The sequence below is a fragment of the Ochotona princeps genome, chromosome 8, assembly GCF_030435755.1.
Source record: "Ochotona princeps isolate mOchPri1 chromosome 8, mOchPri1.hap1, whole genome shotgun sequence".
Taxonomy (NCBI): Eukaryota; Metazoa; Chordata; class Mammalia; order Lagomorpha; family Ochotonidae; genus Ochotona; species Ochotona princeps.
In genome coordinates this window covers 43,352,400-43,379,440 of record NC_080839.1, presented here as the reverse complement: position 1 = coordinate 43,379,440, position 27,041 = coordinate 43,352,400, and the positions used below count along the sequence as shown (strand labels likewise).

General features: G+C 41.0%; 1 protein-coding gene across 1 annotated transcript; it reads left to right on the top strand.

Annotated features, from left to right (window-relative positions):
- The first annotated feature begins 1,939 nt into the window (after positions 1–1,939).
- On the top strand, positions 1,940–8,358 carry BMP10 (bone morphogenetic protein 10). Its single transcript, XM_004580077.2, has 2 exons — positions 1,940–2,421; positions 6,548–8,358. Exons 1-2 carry the CDS (start codon positions 2,088–2,090, stop codon positions 7,480–7,482), a joined length of 1,269 nt encoding a protein of 422 aa, XP_004580134.2. The 5' UTR covers positions 1,940–2,087; the 3' UTR covers positions 7,483–8,358.
- Positions 8,359–27,041: the final 18,683 nt, after the last annotated feature.

Here is a 27,041-nt window from a genome sequence, read left to right as displayed (position 1 = left end):
TATTGAATGACATGGTCTCGCTGATATTGAGTACAGGGAAGCCAGTGAACTCTGAGTGGTTTGTTTTTTTTGCCAGAGGATGTAAAGGACTCTACAATGGGGAAATTTGTCCTCCTGACCTCTGAGACTGGGTTGCTGGGGGGTAGAGGAAGCTTAAGTACCACAACTTATTCTCCTATTCTGTGGCAGTTAGGTACACATGCCTGCCATGCAGAGATGTGAAGTGTGTGCTGACATCCGTGTGTGTGAAGATAAACAAGTTCTTGTCTTGATGTGGGACATGGTTAGGGTTGCTGGAACGCTGTCAGAAATGTCGTGTTAGACTGACAGATGCCTTCATTGTTACTTTAATAAAAAAGAAAATATATTAAAATAAAGAATAGTCTGTTGGTCTGGAACTCATCCATTTGTAGACCTGTTGAGGGTTCAATCTATTTCTAGTTTACAATTGCCTTTTTTTACTGTAAAGCATAAGATTTAATTAAAGGGGAACATTTACTTAAATCCAATAACTGCTAAATGAGTAGATAGATAGCAACTTTCAGATAAGGTATGATTCTTTTTATGGTAATTAAAAAAATACTGCTGTCAAATTTTACCTATTGAGAGAAGAAAGAATCAAAATATTATCAGCAGTCCTGTTAGGGAGCATGGAGAATAAAAGGAAACTCCAGCTAACGGATTCCTATAGATGTAGGAACATTTAAATTAGCAAGCAAGCGCATATTCCACTTTAAGATTGTGGTGTGGGGAGTGCACTGAACGAGTCAGCAAGGTCAGTGCCACCACCCCAGTAGAGTGGTTAGCAGAGCCACACTGGTGGCACTATGACCTAGTAGGGTAAAAGGTATGAGGAACCTGATCTATCCTTCCTAAACTGGACACTTAGTCAATTCTACCATTTTTTTTTCAGCCCAAGGTGTTTGGCACCTATTATCTGCCTAGTGATGTTGCTTGCCAAGCTTCTGCTAGAGCTGCTTCATGCCTAATTTGGTTTAGTCATGAAGATGAGTTTGGCAGAGAGTTGGCTTTTATCAACAATTCATTATCCAGGCAAAGTCTCTGAGGTCCTTATCCAATCACACCGTTACTCCCTGCCCTCTGACTGTGACTGTTGGCAGCAGGACTGGTCTGATTATTGGTTAGCCTTTCATTGTCTAGGCCCCAGTTTGGTGGAATAGTGGCTTCAAAGAATGTTTCTTCTTCCCACCCCCCCCCCCCCAGCCCAGATGAGTCAGATTGCTTGAGTTCCCACATGGCTCCATTGTTTCATAGTTCTGCGACCTCTGCCAAACCATGGAATCTCAGCAACCCATGTGTGAGATGTGGATGACACTCTGACTTCTGCAAGGTGCATGCTAGCTGCCCCATGGAAAGCACTCGTACAATGTCTGTTTGTCCCATGTCTCTAATAAATCCCAAATGCCATTATCATTAAACACTGGTCTTATTTTCCCAAAGGGCCATTGACCATGAAGCTTATGTTTTCCTGTTTCTACAAAGGCCTATAGATTCATTTCTACCTATTAACTTTGAGATGGTTGTTATTTGGCTTGTCTTCAGAAATGTTTATTTGCAATTATAAGCTCCACCACTCAAGATAATATGTATCCCCACTGAAGTGTGTATTATGTTGATTCTTAAGACCCATTATATGCATGTGTGAAACTGAAACTTAGAAAAGCAGAACTTAGACATTCTTGCCAAAAGGAAGTGAACTGGAAGGAAGAAGAGCAGAATCTTTGTGGAGAAAATTGTCCTATCTCTCAACCAGTGTCAGTATGTGGAAATGTTTACAAAATGCTCATTAAAAGAAAAAGGGATCGCAAGATAGAAACAAAATCTGGTGCACAAGTTTACACTAGGGAGATAAGAAAGGCTAGGCCCCTATAGGGGATTTTGTTATCCAATTATTGCAACCTGACTTTCAGCAGGGAAGCGTGGTAGGGGGAGGGAGGGAGTGGGGGAAGAGTTTCCAAACTTGTCTCCAGTGACACGAGACATTTACGCTCTGCAAGATAAAACTGCCACTTACAGCCCAGGAGAGCTAAACCGTCCTGTGTTCGCCTAGAGGCTTGAGCGGAGTCATGGATTCTCTGGGGCTGGGGCTGTATGCCGTCTTCTGCCTAGTAGCTCACTCTGTTTCTGGCAGTCCCATCATGGGCCTTGAGCAATCGGCTCTGGAAGAGGACATGCCTCTCTTCGACGATGTCTTCTCAGAGCAAGATGGAGTTGACTTTAACACACTGCTCCAGAGCATGAAGGATGAGTTTCTTAAGACATTGAACTTGTCCGACATCCCAACACAGGATTCAGCCAAGGTGGACCCACCAGAGTACATGCTGGAACTCTACAACAAGTTTGCTACAGATCGGACCTCTATGCCTTCGGCCAACATCATCAGGAGTTTCAAGAATGAAGGTAGGTGTATGTTTTCCAGATGAAATCTGGCTTAGATTTTGTTCAAGGGGTAGTACACAAATGCAAACTTCCTGTGAGTGATGGGGATAAGGGTGACTGAAGAAGGTGTATACAAAGATATGCAAAACAATGCACATTTTGATGTTTACCATTTATTTACATGACCATTTCAGAATCCCAGAGAATAGTTACAGACATCTTTTAATCTGAAGTCACAATGTTTCTATCATTTTGACCTCATGACTGAATCTTTTTAAAACTTTAATTTCGACATCAAGTAGTAGAAAATAAATCATATTGGTTTTTTGCTATATCTGTGATTCTCCAGATGAGCTCCAATTTGCACAATGGTTTTTTATTTGTGTACAACATCAATCAGTTTCTACTTAGGAAAAAAAATTATAGAAACAGCCAAAATGTAAGTCCGATATTTGTGTTTCATTCAAATTTTGGATGACTTTCCACTTTGTGACATTATTTAAAGATATTGAAACAAGATGAAAAGATATTTTTGAGATTTTTTAAAGTTGTGTTGTGATTGATGTGTCACAGACATCTTTAGGACACTGTTCACAGTTTCCAGGAAGTGTGCACAGCCTAATTACAAAGGATCATTTCTGTATCTTTGTAAGATGCAATGCATGAGCTTTAAACTATTGGTAGAAAATATACTTTTTCTCTTTTTGGATATTTATATTCAGTAGCTGAATCTAATGAGCTTGGAGGTTAATCTTTTGTTTAATGCTGTATTAGAAACCCCTCACCCCCTGCAAATAATAAATCTAGTATCTGTAGTGGAGGCTATGGGTCCAAAGAAACCAATTCTTTAACACTTGCCAGTTATGCTTTTAGATCCACTAAGTAGCTATAAAAGTGTTTTGTTTTGTTTTTGTTTTTTACTTAATGTTGGCCAGATGTCATTATAATTAAAGGGTCAGTGGCAAAGATATAATACAGGCTTTGGAATTTTGAGAGCTAGTTGACCTAGTAGTTGTGGATTAATTCATTCCACTGAGTCTCAATTTCCCCATTGATAAAGTATGATCACTGTACCTATGGATTTCAGCTGAGTGGCTCAAGAGATGGCTGTGAGTCAGAATGCACTCCATTTGCTATGAAGTGTTGACCAAATTCTGGTGACCATTAGCAAGCTACCTAAGTTTTAGGTATTGAAGTAAGTGTTGAATAGCTATTCCTTAGTTTCTAAGGTAGTATGTGACTTCAAAATTTCATTGGCTAAGAGTAGGCCTTTAGCCTAGTGGTTAAGATGTTCACATCCTATACTGGAGTGCCTGAGTCTAATTCCCAGAACGTGGTTGTAAACTGCTTGGTATGTGGAACTTGTCAACAACCACTCTGTCTCTTCCTTGGAAAATATAATTTCTGTCCTTTACCTATTGTCTTTGAACATGCACAGAATTGCACAGGGAACTTATTTAAACATAATTAAGATATAAATGAGAATCCAAAAAACCCCAATACTTATAATTGTCTGCTTTGACAATTTTTGACAAATGTGACCATCCACTGAACTCATCCCCTAATCAAAACAGTGAACATGCCTGTGACCACCAAAACTTTTCTGGTTTGCCACTGTAATTTCTTCCTCTTGTTACAGTGAATTTTTTTTCTTTTTAGAATAGATTTTATTGTATACATTCAAAGTGTACAATATGATACTGTAAGATACATAAGGACAATAAAATAATATAAAAAGTATAATAGCAAAGCATTAATATGTCTACCAAGTCACAATTAAGTTTTAAAAGCAAGAGCATCGAACATCCACTTATTCAACAACATCCATGGTATAATTTTATTATATATAATTCTTGTGTTGTACTAGTATTTCCACGTGGTCATCCCAAGTGAATTTTTTCTCTGCATTTTCCTCATGCCTAGAGTAGTGCATCTACTCTCTCATTCTTGGTAATCTCACATTCCCTGTCCAGACACTGTCAAACTTTTTGTTCTTAGAGTGAGGAAGCACATTTTAGGTTCATTTATTTTCTTGTCCAAGCGCTTTATGAGATATGAAGAACATGTGTGATGTTCACAGATTGATCTGATGTCCAAAATTATGAACTAGTCAACATTGTAAGGCACTGCCTCTATTCAAGGAATCATGGAAAGAGGGGCATGTAAGGTGGATTGGGCAATGGTAATTGCCACTATCCTAATGCCACTGGAATAGTATCAGGATAGTTTGGATGATACACTTACAAATAGGTGATTACAATGGAAAGATGTAAATGACAAGGGCCAAACGATATGCCTAGAGACTGTGTGCTCCAGTGACTCAGACAGATGTGAACTTCGGATAAAGAGGTGATGCTACAGAAAGAAGTCACAACTGGGTAGGCAAAAGTGAAGTGAGGGGGCTTTCCAAGGTCATAGGACATACATAAAAATTAAAATTGTAGCAAATTGAAATGAAGGTATCAGTCTACTTGAAACATCAGGGCTTACAAGTTGATCCAATTGATTAAAAAATATTAATTGAGAATTGCAATGTTCCATGCACTGTGGAGGATTAATGGAAGCTACTATTGGACTAGGAGGTGATTTAAACTACACAGGAGGATGTGTATATGTTAGATGCAAATTCTATACCCTTTTATATAAGAATTTGAGCACCTGCAGATGTTGTCATCAGAGTCCTGGACCAAATCCCTGTAGATGCAACTGGAAGTCCAAAGGAGGAAATCATTATAAAACAATCAGAACAAGTTAAACACAAATATTGAAACAGTGCATTATGAACCAGGCCCCACTGAAACAATGTCTTGGGTATACAATTAAGAACATGCTGCCAAAGATGACTGAGGACTCCTCACTTGGAGGTCCTGAGCATCTTTAAAGTTGTGGAATTCTTGGAAAATCTCGTGACAAATACTCTTGGGATTCCTTGTAGGCATATAATACCTGAGGCAAAGGTACTCTCAGACAGGAAGTAAGCTAATGGTGTTTGGATGTGTACAACTTATGGTTAGAGAACTTTAGGAAAATTGTACCATAAACATTCTCAAGTTATTTGTATGTATCAAACTTGTGCCAGATGCTAGGGCCACAAAGCAAATGCAACCAGGTTCTCACTAAGAATCATTTTCTCTCATTCTGACTCACGGATGTCCATACTATCTCAAATCAAACATCATGGGTGCTTTAGTTGATGAATATTATATTATCTTTGTCAGGAATTGCTGATAAATTAGAGGTCAGTAAACTCTGCCAAGGACTAGATAGATAGTAAATAATTGAGGCTTTGCTAGCCATAGGGTCTTTGTTTTGGCTCCCTCTGCCACTGTGGTGGAGAAGTAGCTGCAGAAAATGCAGAAGTAAATGAATAAGATGGCTCTATGAAGACTTTAAATAGATGGCAGATCCAATTTGCTCTATAGCTTACCAACCCACATTTTTTAAAACATGATTTTATTTCGTTTGAAAGGCAGAGTTACAGAGGGAGAGAGAGACAGAGACAGAGAGAGAGTGCACTTCCATCTGCTGTTTTATTACACAAGTGGCTGCAATGACAATAACTAAGTTGATCCAAAGTCACAAGCCGGGAGCTTCTTCTGGATCTCCTAAATGGGTGCTGGGGCCCAAGAACTTGAGACATCCTTCACTGTTTCCCAGGCTGCAAGCAGACTAACCCCCAATCTTAATGGAAATCTTTCAGGAGACAAACATTCAACCAACTGCGTGAAAATTTCCACCCCTACAAGCACAAACACTAAAAGCCTTCCTGTCCTCATTCACCAAAAAGAAAAGATCAGTACACATCTCATTTGATGGTTGTTAACTGGTTAGAAAACCTTGAAACTTGTTCACACAACCTCCAATGGCCTCTTTAGTTCTAAAAGTTACAGATTTTAGGATACTCAAAGATAGTTAGTTTTGTCCCATGTATTAGGCAGCCATTTTTTATCTTAGTCTTGGATCACTTTGTTTAGCATTTTACTCTTGACTTTTCATTATTTCCTGTATCATATAATGTCAACATTGTGCTTATTTTTATTGAACTTCTCGTTCTCTCTATCAAGCATTTTACATGGGTAAATCTTCTTATTTACAGAAATGTAAGCATCAGTTACAAATCTTGTCTTTGGAAATCTTTTTGTTTCAGATATGTTTTCCCAACCAGCTAGTTTTCACGGACTCCGAAAATACCCTCTTCTCTTCAATGTGTCCATCCCTCACCATGAGGAAGTCATCATGGCTGAACTCAGATTGTACACACTGGTGCAAAGAGATCGGCTAATATATGAGGGAGTGGACCGCAAAATTACCATCTTTGAAGTTCTAGAGGATGAAGGAGACAACAATGGTGAAAGAAGCCTGTTGGTCTTAGTGTCAGGGGAAATCTATGGAGTCAACAGTGAGTGGGAGACTTTTGATGTCACAGATGCCATTCGACGTTGGCAAAAGTCTGGCTCATCCACACACCAGTTGGAGGTCCACATTGAGAGTAGGCACAACGAAGCTGAGGACATCAATAGGGGACAGCTGGAAATAGACACCAGTGCCCAGAATAAGCATGATCCTTTGCTTGTTGTGTTTTCTGATGACCAAAGCAGTGACAAGGAGCAGAAGGAAGAATTGAATGAAATGATTGCTCATGAGCAACTTCCAGAGCTGGACAACTTGGATGGCTACTCCAGGGGACCTGGTGAAGAGGCGTTGCTGCAGATGAGGTCAAACATCATCTATGACTCCACTGCTCGAATTCGCAGGAATGCCAAAGGCAACTACTGCAAGAGGACCCCGCTCTACATTGACTTCAAAGAGATTGGATGGGACTCTTGGATCATTGCTCCGCCTGGGTATGAAGCCTATGAATGTCGTGGTGTTTGCAATTACCCCTTGGCAGAGCATCTCACACCCACCAAGCATGCAATTATCCAGGCCTTGGTCCACCTCAAGAACTCCCAGAAGGCTTCCAAAGCTTGCTGTGTGCCCACAAAACTCGAGCCCATCTCCATCCTCTATTTGGACAAAGGTGTAGTCACCTATAAGTTCAAATATGAAGGCATGGCTGTCTCTGAATGTGGCTGTAGATAGAAGAAGAGGGTTGTGGCATATTTAATTAATGTACATGTGTATATTTTGTGTTCTATTTAATGAGACTATTTAATGAGGCTGTACAGATGACAGGGCTTGCTGCCTTAGAAAGTGGACAGGTAGATTTGTTGTAGGAAACATGTATTTTGTGTTACAGTGTAGTCCTCTCTAATCTGTTTTTGTTCGGACTAGCCATTTCCTGGCAATGCCCTGGCTAATGACAAATGTCCACACTACTTATCCTCCACATAAACTTGGAAATAGCGACCCCTGAGCAAAATTCAGGGTCAAATAATACATTTTTATGTGTGAATCTTAGCATAGCCATGAATTCATGAGCATCTTTTGGTTTCATAGAGGCAGGATACACTCATATTTATGACTCCACTGATGTGTATATATTAAAGGTCAATGGAATTTTCTCAGTCATCTCTTCTCTGGGTACGATTTGTGTTAGTCTTTTGTACCAGGAAGTTAACCATCCTAGGAAACAGCATTTTCTACTTATTCTGGGAATGTAAGTGTAGGTTTTGTCCTTTGAGTTTCTGGCATTGCCCCTTGCAACTGGTCTAGTGAACTGCATGTTAGACACAGAGATCAAATGACTTCAGGGAGCAATGGCCCTAGAGATAGAATAGTAAAGAATGATCCTCCAGAGACCCGTGGGTTATAGAGAACAGTGCCTGGTCAAGAAAGGAAAGGAGCGGGGACTTCAGAATGAAATCTCTACCTGGGAGTTCAGGTAGCCAGGCCATGAGGATCAGCACAGTGTTCAGGAGGTGGGAGGGAGCTTGAAGAGTTAAAGTGGAAAAGATACATGTAGAAGCTATTTTTAGATATGGTTATAAACTCATGAGCAGTTCTACCTAGAGAAGTCAATCTAAATCAGAAGGGGCCTGTTTGTTGAAGTCTTCTGAAGAGTTTTCTTCATTTCATCATCTTTCTCACCTCACCCTGCACCTCTGCCTTTCCTCTTTTCCATTGTCTATCTTCTCTCTTCATTCTTTGTTCAACTCCCTCATGTCATCCTATTGTCATCACTGACCTTAATAGCTTACAATGCAAGCTGCAGGAAACACAAAAAAAGCATTTTGTTCTGAAGTTGAAAAAAGTGGGTGATCTAATTTCTAGATTAGTCTTCATGCTTAATTTGATAGGATTTTAATCATGCCATGTAGAGCATGTTGTCCATAAATGACTTTCACATTTAAGAAAGTAAATGAACTGATGAATAGATCTAAAAGTAAATACCTTAATAGTTAAGGAATCTGAGTTTTAAAATCAGATTTACTTTCAGGTAGAAATCCTGCAGCTTTCCCATCCTTTGTTGTCTTCTCATGTTGGAACTGATCTGGACTGCAGGGCTGGGAATTGCCCTCGTTGGGCTAGTCTGAGGGATCTGCCCAGTAGTTGACAGGCTGGCAGGATGTTGAGACTCTGGCCCTCATCTTGGTGCCTCTTTGCAGGGTCAAGGGATTTGTGCAGGAGGAAGAGAACAGAGAGGTCCCCAAACACGGTATGTGGGAGGGTGGGCATGTCTTTGTGAATGTGTAGCTGGCTTGGACAGCCTTGCCTACTGTCCTCACTGGAATATGGTGCATCCTTTATACTCTAAGGTACAAAGTGTATACTCACATACTCCCACGGTACTGCTCATTCTTTCTGATTTTTTAAATAGACGATACAGTAAAAATCTCAGCTAAACAAAACAGCTGCTGGTTAGAAAATTTAACTTCAGGAAAAATCTTACTTTTAGTATTTCTAAAATACACAAGACAGTGTTATGTTAGTAGATGCTTTATAACTAGCTATCTAGCAGGAAAACAGCCTTATTCGTGAATTTCAATGGTGTGAATGCTTTTATTATGGCATATTTCAAGTTACTAAAGTGATTGTAAAACTGCTTGCCTTGATAGCAGGATGATAGCAAGGGGTCCACCCCAATTCACAACACATCTACTGCTGGTTCTACCAGACTTCTGGAGAAATCTTATCTCAAGCATTTATAATCACTGTTGTTAGAGAGATGTGGAAATCCAGCTATGTAGACTATTGAGTTGTACATCCTCAACGTTTCTCTTCTTACCATGGTCCAGAAGTAAATCTACATTCCCATGATTTTCTTCTTCCCCATGGAAAAGGAATGTGGAATGCCACTTATCACTTAAAAAAATTTTTTCTTACAAAAAATGAGAAGGCAAAAATCACAAACACAGGCATTATCCCTCACTCCCATCAACACACCTAAAACTCTTCTATTTCACCTTGCCAGTTTGAAGTCATGCAATGATAGAACTTGCTAATGCTTCTGCTTTTTTGCTTCCACTATATTCCATGACACTCTGTTTTTACGCTGTTATGCAGAATTATCATCACTGAAGTTGCTTAAACCTAAACGACTCTCAAGGAAAATTGCAACACAAAATTGTTGGGCAGTCAACAACCCAGGCAGTCTGTAAAAGTTTCTAGGCTTCCTACTATTTATTGATGGATATATTTATTTTTGTAATATAGTGTAGAATATCAAATATTTTATTTTTATGTTTGTGATTTCCCAAGAATAGATTTGTGTGCTTGTCATAGGACGTTTCCCCAGAGTATGACTCACGTACGATGTATGGCCTGTATTTTTATCCCTCTATTCTTGCATCAAAACATGCTGTCGTTTTAGAGAGTCTTGTCATAAACTTGCCATAACTTTGTATATTTGTGTCTTATAGGTATGCTGTGAGTCCTTTAATATATTTACCAGTTTGTAAATACTTCAGTTTCATCTGGAGTGTAAATATTCCAGGAGAACATTGAACCAATAAACTCTCACGTCAATCCACAAGCTGACTCTGTCATTTGATTCTGAGAGTCAGGTGCTGTCCAGCTGTGAGGGGGCAGAACTGCTCCTCAACCAATGACATTTGAGTATCTAATTGGATCCTTTCATTCCCTCCCCTAAACCCAAAGAAGATGCTCTTTCTGAATGTAGCTTAAGAAATCCAATTGGGTAATTCTATTTGCAATTGGATCGATTACTCTATTCATGTAAAAAAATGTTAATGTTGTGATTCTTGAAAAAGTGAGACTCAGTGTGTCAATTGTTTCTGCCAAGTGTAACTCTTGGTCTGAGAAACGATGAGAAAGGACTTTTCTCAGGGCCATTGCTGTTGTACTATTCCTTATGGTTTATAATCTTTAAGTAAAAGCTATTTTCATTTAAAGGATTTTTGTTTTACTTCTTACTGGATCCATCAATTGACTGTAAGGCTCAATGGTGTTATGGCAAATTTGGCACTTATCTGTAATGTATAAAGGATGTTGCTCTGTTTGATGAATTGTGAATCTTTTCACAGTCACTAAGCCCTTTGCAGCTTTGTATGCTCCTGTATGGCAGGAAAGGAAATGTCACTATGATTTTGTGCATTTTCTTATCTCCAGACATGGAGATTTGACTTCATGCATTGTACAATAACAGCAAAATAAAAGGTTTCTGCATGGGAAATGTATTGGTCTGTTAATAACTCCAGGCAGAGAATGACCACTTGTGATTAGCATTTTTCTATTACGCACAAGCACAGGCTTTGTGGGAACCTTGCTTGATTGTCATGGGCAGTCAGATGGGTGAGAGCCCACGAAAGATGTCCCATAGGTGTGGGAAACCAGTAAATTAGCATGAGCACATTCACGTGCTTGGGTGAAGCCGTTCATCATCTGTGTTCAAATTTATGTGGTAATTGATAGACTGAAGACAGATGTAAATATTTTACACTGTGTTCATAAGGCAAATGTGTGTGTTCAGTCATCTTGTGAAATAAAATGGAAAAATTATTTTGGTGATAATGATTTGTAGCTCATTTTCTTCTTGAGATGAAATCTTTTTTGTATCTGCTCCTATTTTTTTTTTTTTTTTGCATTTCCCCTTCTTAGTTTATCCAGAGGGAATAAACTTGCCCACTACATTTGGAGGGAGCAATGCATTATTTTAGGCTTCTCAGTAGTCTCACCAGAAAATGATGCTGTCTTCATGTAGTTCTCCCATTCAATATAACTTCATGTAACTCCCACAAATGCCAGAGATACACAATATCAAAAATGAAAGTCACTCTTTTCTGTCAATGGGAAATATTTCTTGTTTGAGGGCTGTATGGGACCTGATAAAGAGCAATTACTTTGGGGAAAACATCAGGTGAAATTTCACTGTTGTTTAATTATTACGCCTCTCAGAATGCCAGGCATCCAAAGCCCTCTTTTAAAAGTCACCCCTGTACCCTCATGTGCCACCAGTGAGCTTGCTCTAAGAATATGAGTGATAGCAAGGATGCTCCCTATTTTCTGAAGGACACTTACTCCATTTTCAGTACAACCGCCTCAGTTGTGCTCCTCTTAACAAACCCTGGATAATTTTCACCAAAGTCACCGCAGAGGTGGCAAATAGACACACAACATTAAAGTTCCTCTTCCAACCCTCTAGGAAAATTTCTTGTGTCTCTCCTAACTTTCCAGTTTGTAACTCTGAGGACCTCACAGGTACATGTAACCCATTGCTCTATCTCCCTACACCCTTCTGGTGTGTAGATGGTGCCTCTGACCACCAGCACACGTCCTCTGCAGTGGTGTTGGCACAGTTCTACTGCACTCCCAAATTCACACATTGGACACACAAGTTCATTTGCCAGTGGTGGTTGGAGGAGGTGTGACCTTTAGGGAGTAATTGGATTAATCTGCTCATGGATTAATGGGTTAGATGAAATGACTTCATTATAAAAGTGAATTCTCCAGCTTTCTTGCTTCATCTGGCTCTGTGATGCCTTGTACAGAGCTGTGATGCCAGAAATGTTTAACTGGAAGTTGGCACTTTGCTCTTGGCCTTCCCAGCCTCTAGAACTGTGAGCTAAATACTGCAATGCCCCATCAATTACCCTGTCTCCAGTGTTTTGTTACAGCAACAGAAGACCAAAAGTGTATTTGAGTGCTGGGTGGGCACAGCAGGCTCTCTTCACTCTCTGGACACAGATAGGAGGGCAACATGTGGCAGGGCCAGTCACCTGAAGAGTGACTTGCCTGACTGACAGGCTGCCTATTCTAAAATTAAAGTTCAGCCCTTTGGCAGAACTTATGGCTGAAGTGTACAAAAATGGTCCCTGGAAGGACAAATCCTTCTATCAAATGATTATCCTGCATCTCTCTTTCAGAGAATCCTTTGAAGTACTGGTTGGCATTCTGGATCTGGCAAGCTTGTCCCTGGGTGAGCACTGATGAGACTGGGCTTCAGTCATAAAGGGAAAGATGTTCCACACCCAAGGAGGGGCTTATGCCAGAGCTGAATAAAAATGGCCTGAGAAGCCATTCTTCTGATTTGGTTTTGAACTTGTGAGCAACCATGCAATCCCATCTGTAAGTAGTTCCATTTAGGGACCTGCAGCCCTTCTGAACACAGGGTGTGACCCACACCAGACAGCACTGAACCAGCCACCTTGTCTGGGTTGCTCATACAGTCTGGAACTGCATGGGATACATTCGCAGTGACAAGGTGTTTGGAGTTTAAGTCAGAGAAGGGATGAATCTTAAAGCTCCTGGGATACCCTTGATAATATACCACAGATTGTAATGGTGCCCCTCATGTGGGCTGATTTGTGTGGTGCTGTGGGAAGCTGATGTCACCAGGCTCAGTTCATGTGACCTGAGTCACTGGGATGATGGCTTAATTTTGTGCAGAAACGACTATTTGAAAATAAGATTCAAAGTGGAGAAGGTGAGAGCTTGTTAACTGGGGTGGTTATAAATGGATTATATGATTATCTCCAACTCACGCTCCTGAACTGTCAGTTTACAAGAACCAGTTCCTGCCCTCTCTTAACCTTGCTCAGACCATTCACACAGATTCACAGCAGCTCGTCTCCTCCTAAGAAGAGTGCGCGGAAACACACCGACACTTCAACTCAGTGTTACTTTTAAATGTGATTCCAAGAATCTTATAAAAGCATGTAATACTCAGTTCAAGTCAAAATTTTTGATGGGAAGTGTGAAGATCCATTTTCAACTCAGGATTTAGCAGACAATGTTCAAACACAAAATTCTGGACCAAGAGTCCATGGGAGAGATTTTAGAAAATTTAATTCTCACCTCTTATTGATATCCCCACCACAAATGTATTACATAGCCTTTCAATGCAAAAAAAAAAAAAAAAAAAAAAAAAAAAGAACAAACAAAAACAAACCAAAACCAAAACAAAACAATCAGGTGAGCTGATTGAAGAATATCCTACAAAATAGACACATTCTTTAAGGAAAAACTCAATGAAAGCAGAGAGAATTGTTCTAGATTAAAAGATATGACAGCTAAACTCATGATCCTGGATGGGGTTCTAGATCTTTGCCTGTAACACCAAAACTGGCACAAAAGACATTATGCTGTGGTTAAGCTCATTCCTGATCAGCTAGGAAAGTGTCTCACTGTGTGAACAGTACTCTCTTCGCTGACATTCATTTTAAAAATACTCAGCAGGTTTGTTTGCCACTGGGACCTTCTCCATCCCATATCAGAGAGCTTATAACCCAGATTCCTGCTAAGGCATCTGTGTAGGCTGCTATAATTTTGTTTATACTCCAGCAGATGTTGACCTAAGTGCTTGAGTCCCTAATATCCATGGAGATTAGGATGGAGTTCCAAGATCCTGGCTTTGACCTGGCATAGTCCTGGCTGTTATAAGACTTGGGGTAGTGAATCAGTTGACGGAGCATATTCTCTTGCTCTGCCTCTCTGTATTTCTGTCACTCAGCTCTTTAAATAAATAAATGTAAATAACTTTAACAAAATAATTGTTGCTATTTAAGAAAAGTTTTAAATCTTTTGCATGATGGTTACTCTTTGTTGAAGTTGCACAGGAAAAGTAACTGCTTGCCTGAAATGCAAACAGAAAGCATTGAAAACAAGGTCTTTACAGTAGGCAAACTCAATGGGGAGATGCTAGCAGAGGGGAAGTGCACATCCACGTGGCGAACACACAAATGAGCTGCAACAAAGCATTTTCCTGAAATAACCAAGTGTAATACCCCGTTCCCTGAAAGGAAGCATGCTCTTCAGGCAATAAACCATCTGTTCCGAGTGTTTAGAAAACAGATCTCCAATTGCTGGTAATTTAAACTTCCTTACACCCAGTTCAACATTTGATAAAGAAATAGTGCTAACAGGATGGGAACTGAGTTACTATATTAAGAAGCCAGTCAGAACAAAAACCAGCCCCCTGCTGTAATTTTGTTTATACTCCAGACCCATCTGTTTTAATTAACATAATATTTACACTAGACTAGCTTCTGTTACATCTTTCGCTGCAACTGTCACATGTCTTGTTATTTCTCTTTTCAAGAGACGCCTGCGAAAACACAGTTGCAGATATGCTTGTATGAGATGACACAATACAATTACATCATAGTTTGCCAGTTCCCAAAGGCCAAGCCTATCTGCTTGGTGTGATTGGATAACAGGTATCAGATGGTCAGGATTCCTTGTTAAGCCCGAACCTATGATAAATAATTCAGTTTCTTTAGTGTAAGTATGCTTCCATTAAATTCAGATTCAATTGGATGGTTTTTTAAAAATTACTTTGAAATTTTATTTCTTTATTTGAAAGACATGGAGAGAAGCAGGTGGACAATCAGACATATATAAAGATAGAAATATAGGTAGATAGATAAATCCAGACACTCCAGAAAGGAAGGCAAGTGTCCCAAGCATTGTCTTCACTGCTGTGTCAAATGCCCTCTCCTCACTGAGTATTTTTATTTGCTAACTTTGGTGATCTAGATCAGATATTGCTCAGAAAGCTACTCGAGGGGAAAGTGGCAAAGAAATGTTAACTATTTTGTCTCTCCAGTCCTCAGAAGATCAAGTCTAGCAAGGTTCACTGATGAGAAACAATTTAGAGTTTTGGGGTTGAAAATCACTTGGCCACAATACCTGCTAGTATTCCAAGAAGTCATAATAGCCAACACAGCATTAGCCTTGTTTTGCAAGTGGATAACCTGCCTCCCAGGCAGATGAGCACACAGCAGAAGTGCTACAGCCACACTGAACCCATGGATCTCGTTTCTAATCATCAAGAAATCACTGTGCCAGGCTGCCTTCTACTCAAACTGCAAGCGTACTGAACTTAATCCCTGTTTGCTAAAGGGGCTTTAAGCAGGGAGCAATCTGCTGTAAGCAGTATCCATTATTTGTTTCACTGTGAACATGGGCACAGTGATGACACTGTTCCCAGGAATCTCTTATAGTCAGATGGTGGCAGCTTGGGATGCCATCATCTGAGAGGCACCTGATGGGGCCTTCTCTGTCTGCCCTGGTCATGGTGTCTCTCCACAAAACTGTCTCAGGGCTCCAGGGCTTCTAATGGTGACAGAGAGCACCCTTAGTTCTTATTCCAAGCTCTTTTGTCTTATTATCCTTGCACCATTATTTCTTCCATACTTTTCTTGGTTAGGAGTGAGCCATTAACGCAACTCTTAACCAATGGAATGGGAATTAGACTCTGCCACCTGATGAGAGGCCTGTTGATGAACCTTAAGGTCTTTCAAACAAACTCCCATAAGCAGGATCCAACAATGCTCTAAGTTGCTTCTCTCTCACGCACACTCTCCTCACTGGTTCAGAACAGTGAGGGTACAAGCCAGTCCCTGCTCAATAATTTCAATGTCTCTTGTCTATTCCTCCACTGGACTGGATAAATCATCTTCCACTTGACTTCAGATTTTGTAGGAATGGCTCCAACTATTTTTGAAATGAAGGACAGGCATTCCTCCCCTTCCCTCAAATTCAACAATCAGAGTTTGATCAAGTGAATTAACAAATATTCAAAAGTGAATGAACAGCTAAAGTCAAAGTTTGTACACTATTTCCTTAACAGGATAGTCATTTTTCTTAAGTAAAATCATGCTAGATTTTTAAAACTTGGAGACCAAAAATGGCTAAATATTGTGTTTAAGTAAGAGTTATAGATGTCTCAATTTTTTTGTTGTTGTTCGCAAATACTTGACTTTCTTGCTTTGGGGACAAGAGAAATAGAAAAAATAAGCAAAGATTGTTCATAAACATAGATTTCTCAACTTTTAGTATCAGTGAAATATCTCATGCAGCCAATCTGTTTTTAGTGATGTTTAATCATAGTTCTACCTTAATTAACATACCTTTGTTTTAATGAAGCTGAAAATATACAAAAGTTACAGGTCCTGGTAGACTTATATGCTGAATTATCTAAACTTTCACAAATATGTTTGAGCAGGATCCAGATTTTAACAAAGATACATGGCCAGGCAGTATTATTTAATAAGTGTGAATGCACATGATGTGGCTGAATGCCACTTGGTTGAGGAGTTGCAAAGTGAGAAGCAAAGTACTTTTGAGACAACACAGGACATGGTGTTGAAAAGCTGCGTGTGGAGCTAAGTAAAGGTTGAAGGCAGTGTGGATTCACACAGCAAACATGGTAACCGAGTCCCATGATCTATCACCTTCAGGTTTGTTGTTTTTTGCCATGACAACTGCTTATCTTTGGTAGATGTTTTTGGATCCATAGCTGACACTTGAAACACTAAATTTCCTTAGCTAGCTTGACAATGGAAGACCAAGTATGAAAATTCAGCAATAGAACAAGAGATTTCTATATGGAAAATATTAGGAGTTTATTAGAGCTATTCTTTTTGTGGTCACACAAGTGTTATGCAAAAGAAGATATTGACCATAAAATGTTGGTAACTCTGAATTACTGATATTCTCCAATAAGATGCAGCTCCTTAACCATTTTTACATAACTGACTTATTTAGAGCTGTTACAAGTGCTATTACTGCCACAAAAACTTCAAGTCAGTAATTGGAAAATAAAATTGTTTGCTTCTATCTCTTGTGGTTTAAGAAAATTAGACCATTTTCCAAACACTGATGATGTATTTGAGTAAAAAATAAAAGTCACAATTTCAGATGAAAGACACTACTGCTTCACTCAGCCTGTAGGGCCATTTTCTCAGCTGTAAAAGCCCTTACTGCTGCTCTCTTATAAGGCCACAGAAGGATCACGTGGTCCTGTTTGAACTCTAGGATAGGTTTGACAATCCCATGGGCCGGGAAGGATGTCAATGAATGAGAAGGCCTGCTGGCCCTGGGCGACTGGAATGCACAGGGTCCAGCTGCTGGCATCAGCTGTGTGTTTCCAGACAGCTGTAGCTGCAGCAGAATTTAGATCACATGTGCCAGATCTTCCCATTTTTAAGGCCAAAAAGAAACGTGGAATTTGAAAGCTTTAAAATTTTTCCATGTGATTCTAGAAAGTGTAAACATTCTTGCAGGTTCAATGTATGTACATTTGTGAGCCCAATCCGGCTCATGAACTACCTCTCTGGCCTCGAGGCTAGTGTGAATCCTGGGAGAATCACAGCCCTCCTAACTGGACCATATTCTTTCCCAGCAGGCCTGTTGCTCGGATAAGCATGTGGAAATGCTCCTTTCGAGGCTTATCCACTCTGCTTGACCCTCAGGTGCCTTGCTTGGTTAGTGCTGACCTGGATTTGGCTCAGGTGTTTACTTGGTCCCCAGTTTGGGGGCATTTCTCTCTCCTACCTGCTGATGTAGAGTCAACAGAATCCTGCTTGTGATCCTTCCATTGTTCCTACACTCATCATTCAAACAGGAATTTCTTTAACAAAGACATATTCTATTTCAATGGTTTGGAAGATACTTTGTGCATCAGGAGAACCGTATTTTGTCAAAGAGGTATAATGTATAAAGACAACTGTTCTCAAACATTATGTTCTCCAAATTCCTTTCCAACTCCAAAGAGTTTGTGTTTCTCTGGGTTATCTCTTTTAGCATTTAATATATTAAGAATTAAAATGGGGCCCGGCGGCATGGCCTAGCGGCTAAAGTCCTCGCCTTGAAAGCCCCGGGATCCCATATGGGCGCCGGTTCTAATCCCGGCAGCTCCACTTCCCATCCAGCTCCCTGCTTGTGGCCTGGGAAAGCAGTTGAGGACGGCCCAATGCATTGGGACACTGCACCCGCGTGGGAGACCCGGAAGAGGTTCCTGGTTCCCGGCTTTGGATCGGCGCGCATCGGCCTGTTGCGGCTCACTTGGGGAGTGAATCAATGGACGGAAGATCTTTCTCTCTGTCTCTCCTCTCTGTATATCTGACTTTGTAATAAAATAAATAAATCTTTAAAAAAAAAAAGAAAAAGAAAAAGAATTAAAATGGGACAGCTTTTAAAATATTATTTATTCTCTGTAAATACAGTCACTGTACATTAGCACAAGTAATATATTTTGTGAACATTATATGTGCTGTCTGATGTAAAGTTGATGTCATGAAAAGATTGCCATACTTTATAATTTAGCTAATTTTATCAGTGACTGAAGTAACCAAAGACATGTTGATTTGAGTATCTGCTTCTGCATTCAATCCATGGGAATATGTTGCTCTGGTTTAAGTCTATGAAGAAAATTTAGCCTTATGCCAATCGGTAGTGAAGAAAGGAAGACATAATTTCAACGGCCTCTTTGACTGTTGCAGATGTTTCCCATTGATTCTGCACTGAGACTAAATGAAGGACAGCTTCCTAAATGTTACTTGCCAATAGAATTTTAAAATCAGTCAACGCCTAGTACTCAGGTACTAAATTATAATACTCTGTTTTTTCTTGCACTTCTGGTGGATCTTTGTATCAAGCGTGATTATATTATATATTTGTCATTCAGAAAATATTTGTTTCCAAGGCCTGGCGAGGTGACCTAGTCGCTAAAGTCCTCACCTTAAACGCGTCAGGATCCTATATGGTGACTGGTTCTAATCCTCGGCAGCCCTGCTTCCTATCCAACTCCCTGTTTGTGACCTGGGAAAGCAGTCAAGGATGGACCAAAGCCATGGGACCCTGCACCTGCATGGGAGACCTGGAAGAGCTCCTGGCTCCCGGCTCCTGGCTCCTGGCTTTGGATCAATGCAGCTCCGGCCTTTGCGGTCACTTGGGGAGTGAGTCCTGGGACGGATGATCTTCCTCTCTGTCTCTCCTTCTCCCTGTATATATCTGACTTTGCAATAAAAATATAAAAATCTTTAAAACAAATATCTGTTTTCAGACTTTCTAAATGCTAGCACATTTAATTACACAACGTCACTGCATATCACAGATTTCTGGAAAACTACTATGCACTTTGTGCTCTAAACTAAACTTGCCTTTTAGTTCCACTGGCCACAGACTTCTTGGAGTTCCCTTGTGATATTATTAGTTGAAAGCAAGAAGCCCTTACTGAAAACTGAGGGCTTCCTTTTATATTAAACCTTTCCCTGTTACATGTACTAATGTAACATGTAAACTACATGTTATAGGTATATTCTTTTCCCCCAAACTTGAGTACAAAAATTGATTTTATCATACTCATATGTGTACACTTTGAGAGACAGAGAGAGAAGGAAAGAGAAAGAGAAAGAGAGAAAGAGAGAGAGGGAGAGAGAGAGAAAAATCTTCTATCCATTGGTTCATTTTCCAAATGTCTGCAATAATTGAGGCTAACCAGTTTAAGGCCGGGGCCTAGAACTCTATCCAGGTCTTTTACATGTGTGACAGGGATTCAAGCACTTGAGCCATCCCCTGTTGCTTCCCAAAATTCACAGTGACAGGAAGCCGAATGTATTAATGCAGTCACTCGGATATAGATGTGGGCATCTCAAGTAGTGCTTTAACCACATTACACTATAATGCTCACACACTTCTTAAAAGACAATGAAAGTCCCTAGGAAACAGGAGGCCAATATGATATTTCCAGGATTTTTCAGCTTTATAGTGACCACCGAGGAGGAAATTCCAGGCTAATAAAAAGGGACCACCCTTGATCAGCCTTTCCAGAGTGTATACTCACAAAGGTTTGCAGTGAGTCTTGGAGCAGAGTCTCATCTGTTAAATTTGGCAGCTCACACCCAGGTCAGCTCTTGCTTCTTAGCTTCTCCTCTGGAAAGAATCTGATGGACATTTTTGAGTTCTGCTCTGTGCAGATCCTTGCCCTGGGCTCCAGACAACGTTCACTTTCTCATTACCAGAGAAATGAGGGTGGTGGGGAGATAAGAAAGTGAAGGGTTCTGTCTCTCGCTTCGTTGCGGACCTTTCTGTGACCTGGCTTCCGCTGAGTCGCAAATCCTGAGAGGAGAACTCTGACAGATATGTACACTTCATCTGCAGTGCACAGATAAGGGGGAGGGGACCTCATCACAAAACTTCTGTGTGTTTGTTTGTCTTGAGACACTCTCCAGCAGACTTTTTGGTTAGTGATTCTCATTTTTCTTCCCAAGTGGTCTCGACATTTTCCACTCTCCTCAAGATTCTGCTAATCATTGACTTAAGTGCCTGTTGGGTAATTGGCAAGGAAATTTTTAAGATTTCTTCCAGCCCTCTGAGTGTACAAGCGTATATATTTGTAGAGTTGGAAATGGCTTCAGAATTCAGCTAGTTCAGCCCTCTTAGTTTCCACATGGAAGATGATGTCAAGAGAGGCTAAATGAACTTCTGAGGTCAGAAAGTGCTTTCACAGCAGGACTCAGTGGAGGACTCTCCAACCAAAACCCTCCTAGTATTTGTTCTTTCAGATGGGCTATAAACACAAGACACACAAAAGTACACAATACAACTTAAACCATCTTCCTAGAGCTGCATTTTTAAAAAGCTATATTTATTTTATTTAAAAAGTAGATTTTATAGAGAGAGAAGGATAGAGAGCTCTATCCTCTGGTTCACTTCCCAAATGATCACAGTGGTTGGAGCTAGGCTGATTCGAAGCTGGGAGCCACAAGTCAGAAGTCAGGAGCGTCTTCTGGGTCTCCCACATGGGTGCAGGGGCACAAGGACCTGAGTTTCCCTGCCTTCCCGGGGCATAAGCAGGGAGCTGGATTGGAAGTAGAGCAGCTGGGACAAGAACCGGTGCCCGTGTGGGACACCTGCACTTCAGGCAAAGGATCTGTGTGCTATGCCACTGCATTAGCCCCCTGCTGCTTCAGTTTTACCCCAAGGTCTATACTGAAGATAAATTACATGTCACACATACCATTGTATCCCTAACTGCTGATTAGTGCTTATCACTGTTGTTGAATGAATAGATAAGTAGATGACAAAGTATGACATCTCATTAAAAACTTTTTAACTTACACTGAACTTTTCTGCCACTAGAGCTATGTCAATGAGAATATTTCAGAATTATAATGGTTCTAAAATAAGGGATCTGGAAGATACTGTGAATTGGAACTATGGACTTCATTTGGAAATATCCCTCTGCATTCCCAAGGCCCAATATATTCTGAAATTGGATGAAGAAGAAAACTGCAGCTTTTGTTCCATTCTCTCTGAATTGATTTCCCCCTTCTCCACTTATGCTAGGTATTTTTTTAAAGATTTATTTGTTTTTATTGGAAAGGCAGATATACAGCGGGGAAGAGAGACAGAGAGGAAGATCTTCCGTCTGATGGTTCACTCCCCAAGTAGCCTCAATGGCTGGAGCTGAGCCAATCCAAAGCCAGGAGCCAGGAACTTCTTCCGGGTCTCCCACACGGGTGCAGGGTCCCAAAGCTTTGGGCCTTCCTCAACTGCTTTCCCAGGCCACAGGCAGGGAGCTGGATGGAAAACAGGGCTGCCGGGATACAAACTGGCGCCCATATGGGATCTTGGCATGCTCGAGGCGAGAACTTTAACAGCTACGCTATTGCGCCTGGCCCTATTCTAGGTATTTTTGACCTGAATATTAAAAAAAATGTTTTTTGAGAGTCAGAGCAATAGAGGCAGAGGGAAAGATAGAGCAAGACAGAGATCTATCCACTTATTCACTCCCCAGATGATCATGCAAACCAGGTCAAAATCAAGAATGAAGAGGTCACCTGGGTATTCTATGTGGGAGGCAGGGGCCAGAATACTTGGATCATTTTTCATTTTCTCTTCCCAGGCCCTTGGCAGGGTACTGGATTGGAGATGGAGAAGCTGGGATATGAACCAGTGTCCATAGAGTATGCTGACATTGTTTTAAGGATCGACTGATTTATTTGAAATACAGATTTACGCCGAGAGGCAGTGAGAGAGAATGAGAGTAAGAGTAAGAGCTAGGATGGGGAAAGAGAGAGAGAGAGAGAAACTCCTATTAATTTGACATTTACTTGCACTGGCTTACTCCCCAAGTAGCCATAATAGCTGGAGCTGGGCTAGGCTGAAAGCAGGAGCTTGAAATTCTGTAAAGGTCTTCTACATGGGTAACAGCAGCCCAAGCACTTAGGTCATATTTTGTTGCTTTCCAGGTGCATTATCAGGGACCTGAATTGGAAACAGATGGCCAGAACTCAATATGGAATGGCAACTACAAGAGAGTGCCCAAACCCACTGCATCACAACACCACAAAACTTGATGTCTCATCACTTTTGTGGAGGACTTCCCTAAGTCAGTGGACTAGGTTAAGTCTACCAGGCCCATTTTTCATTGGTTCCTGTCTTTCTCCTTTGTAGTATTCCACATACAGGGTGCAAGATGTAGACTCATGCCAGCCTCACTTATTACCCAATACCCCTATTACCCTGATCAGAACCTGAAATGTGGTAGGCACATTAATATGCAGTGACTAATTTTAGCAGAATTGAATTTCCTGAAGTACTCATCAGTGCAGTAGGAGGTGCCTGGCTGATCCTGTTCCAATCTGGAGATGACAAGACTCAGCCTACCAGACCGTCAGCAGCTCACGTCAGAGTCTCTTATGCCAACTACTAAGAACAGAACAAATGCAGGTCACCTGTCCCTCTTGCCCAGAGCCCTCACTGTGACTCAGGACACCTGCCCCTATCATTCCACCAGAGCCTCTAGTTCCTGATGTCACTCTGTGTTCTTGCTGAGAGCTATTGACAGTAGGAGGTCCAGTAGAGTCACTGATAGAAGGTGTGATCTGACTCACTGAATGCCTAAGGTCAAGAAAGTGTAGACACTGGACAGTACTTAGGAACAGAATTGCTAAGTATGGTCAGGGAGTGGTTGTGAGGGGAACAGAGGACAGTGTATGGAAAATTCCGGATGATTCCATGTGTTCTGGCTAGAGCAACAATACATGGCAATGCTATTAAGCAAGAATGATGAACAGTGACAGCATATGTGCATAACATGGAGGAGGGGGCTATCTGAATGGAAACGTCAACAGTTCCAATTTGAAAATATCAAATGTGATGCCCAGTCCCAGAGAGGAAGTGTTCAAGAGGTAGAAGTGTGAATGTGGAGATGGATGCAATGTGGACCCACACTGGGAAACTATATGTGGTAATGACCTGCCAGTCACCGCCAGATGGCTGTCCTGTCCACACTCAACCACCTGTCTTTGTATTCAAGATCCAAGGTAGAAACACTCCTGTGGTGAAGCCATCACTCCTTCAAAAGGTAGTCATGATACCTCTGGCTTTGGGCTCAGCATGATAAGTGGCAATGGCTGTGGCAGTCTCAATGCAGGACTTGAAATAAAGGGTGGAATTCCTCTGGCCCCAGTTCAAAGATGGGTCCCTGAGCACCATTCCCGGGGAAGCAGAGGTCCTAGCACTTTGAATTGTGATCCTTCTGGCACTTGGTTCACTTAGTTCTCTGGTTCCCTTGGCCCTTCTCTTAATTATATCTTAATTTATCCACTTTTTTATGTTATGCCAGTTCATCTGCCTCATGTCTCCTGGATCTGCCATCCGTCCAACTACTCTCTGGCTTATATTCTCCAGCAACCAGGTCTCCTTGTTTTTTTTTTGTTTTTTTTTTTTTTTTCAGCTCATTCACAAGACAAAGCCTCAGGCTTGGGTTTATATTACTTTTTAAGCCCCATACTTCCACTCTTGGACTACTTTGAGTGCTTCCGAAAGTAACACAGCCAGGAGGGTGACACAGATTCTGTCATCTCATGGTCTGCAGACTGCAAAACTGGTCAAGAACAAGAACCTTCAGGTTGTAACCAGTTCTTGATGTCCCATTAGGTTAAAGTGCATCCCAAATGCTTCACTCTGTTTTCATGCTCTGGGCCTTTTGCCCTTCCTTTGGATCTCATCTCCCCTTGCAGCTTCATCATAAAAATTAGTGCTTTTGGTCTATCCTGTAGAGAGCACATGCATGTGTGCGCACGCACACACACACACACACACATACACACACATCTGTGAACCTGGAAGGGTTACACAAAAGCCTCCAGCCTGCTACAACAAGGCGTGATGAGGCAGAATCAAAAATGATTAAGATAAAAATAAAAAATAGTAGTTCACACTTATTAAACTCTTAGTAAGTGCCAGGCAGTGTTCCAAAGGTGTCACCTCATTTAATCCTCATGACAACATCATGAAGTGAATAGAAACAGATCCCTTGTTTACCCAAGCTTCTTTGTGAAGAGAAGCCCAGTTAGGCCCGCACCATGGCACAGCTCACAATCTGAACAAGCCACAGTGGTTTTTCCTCTGCTTCTTGGCTTTGAATGTGACTTGGTGGCCTAAAAGTTGAGATAGCCATCTGGGAAACATGAAGTGACTTGCATGAGATAAGTCAAGTGGCTGAGGATCAGGAGGGGAGGAAAAATGAGAGTCTGGGCCCCTAAAACTTTCTGGTGTTGCCCTTGCATTCCAGTGCTGCCTACACCCTAAGTTCTCCTCAGGAGAGACAACTACATTCTTCATAGCCTAGGTCACTCTTACCTGGATGTTCTAGCACACTAATCCCTGGCACCCACTGGGACTGATTCCAGGACTCCCTATCAACAGCAGCATGTGTGGATGCCCACCTCCCTTGGTTGTAGTGCCAAAATATTTGCATATATTATATCCTCATTTCTACTATGAATCCTTTCTAGATTATTCACAACTCAATATAATGCAAGATGCTATGACTGTGTTATTTAGGGAATAATGTCAAGAGAAATAGGCTACATATGCTTAAAAGAGATGCAATGCATATTTGTTTATTTCTAAGAGCACTCTCATCTACCAGCCTGCTCACCAAACACCTGCAAAGTCCAGGATAGGCCGAAGCTGGGAGCCAAAAATTCAATCTAGGGCATCCTATATAAACAGTAGGACTACTCGAGCTATCACCAGTGCTTCCTAGAGCTTCGTATTAGTAAGAAGCTGGCATCAGAGTGGATCAGATCCAGGTGAGACCCAGGTGTCCTAATAAGCGTTTTAACCACTATACCAAGTGCCTACTTCAAGGTGACTTTTTTTTCCCAAGTAGTTTTAATGCATCATTGGTTGAATCTAATGGATGCAGAGCATTGGCTAAAAGGTTAATGCATTGTTAGAAAGAGTCTTAGCTTAGCTGAACTAGGCTTTTAGCACCAGTAAACCCTCCCCCCTTTTTTTTGTGGAGACCAAGACTTGCAGAAGGCAAGTGACTTTGCTAAATCTGATAAGGGGGGAGACTGGTCTCACAATAAACCCACAATCCCACTCCAGGCATGATCTCTGGGCTCTGTCTCTGCCAGATTATTAAACCTAAGTGACACAGATTATAGTGTGGGCCATGCAAGTAAAAACCGGATAAAGTAGAATAATAAAAAGAGGACAGAGGGAGAGAAGTTGACTGATGTAGTGCTGAAAATGAACAGGTGATAGAACAGCTTGGGTGAGGGTGGAGGAAAAGGTTTTAGAAATCCAATGAAACTGGGATGTGCAAGGTGCAAGATGCAGAGTAAAAGAAAAAAAGTGCTGCTACTGGCAACACATCACAGAAATTATTCTCTTCCCAAAGAGAAAGTGCATTCTGATCTGTTCATCTGTTGGCATTGTCTTCAGTTCTGTGAGGAGAGTACAACTCAGAGTAATGGGTTACTAAGGCAGAATAGAATTTCAGAGCTTCTGTACAACTTTCCTATTACATCTATCAATTTAATCTCCAAAGTTACTGGTCTGAGTGTATAACTCCCCTAGCTGCCACAATGTAGATCAGAATGAAAAGAAAGAGGCAAGAAATGACTGGCACAAGGCAAATTTGAAGGGTAGTTTTTATGGGGAAGCTCTTAAGTTCTAGTGCTGTACCAATATGCTTAGCAGCAAATGTTTAGAAGTCTAGCCTGGAACTAAGGACACCCAACTGTTAGATAGGAACTTGGAATGCTCAGAAAAGATAGGAACTTGGTGCACTCAGGATAGAATTCTGCCACTTTTGATTTTAGCCCAGGTCACATGCTTCTGGGACCTGGATGCACAAAGCCAGGCTGATTGCAGTTTCCTCAATTGATGATTCCTGCTTTGTGTGTGTTATCTCCCTCTGACGAGCCCCAGGACCATCAAATCCAAAACAACTCTCAGAAGTTCTTGGAAATGGGATTCAAAGATAAGTTTATTTTAGTGCAAAAGTAGTCTGAGATCCATGTATGGCTTTCTCCATGCAATTCCATGAACCTTTTGAAAATCCTTCATCTTGTTCCAGCACCATCTTCTCTGAGTAGCTTTATCCACATTTACTAATGAATGCTCCTATTTTGGGAGTTCCTACAGCAACCTGTTTAAGTCTCTGAAACAGCACTGGTCCTGATATGTGAAATAATTATTTACCTGTCCCT

Excerpts from the sequence above, each read along its gene's own strand:
- BMP10 (XM_004580077.2), top strand. The coding sequence starts at position 2,088 with ATGGATTCTCTGGGGCTGGGGCTGTATGCCGTCTTCTGCCTAGTAGCT. Across the intron at positions 2,422-6,547 it reads CAGGAGTTTCAAGAATGAAG|ATATGTTTTCCCAACCAGCT; the intron begins GTAGGTGTATGT and ends TTTTTGTTTCAG.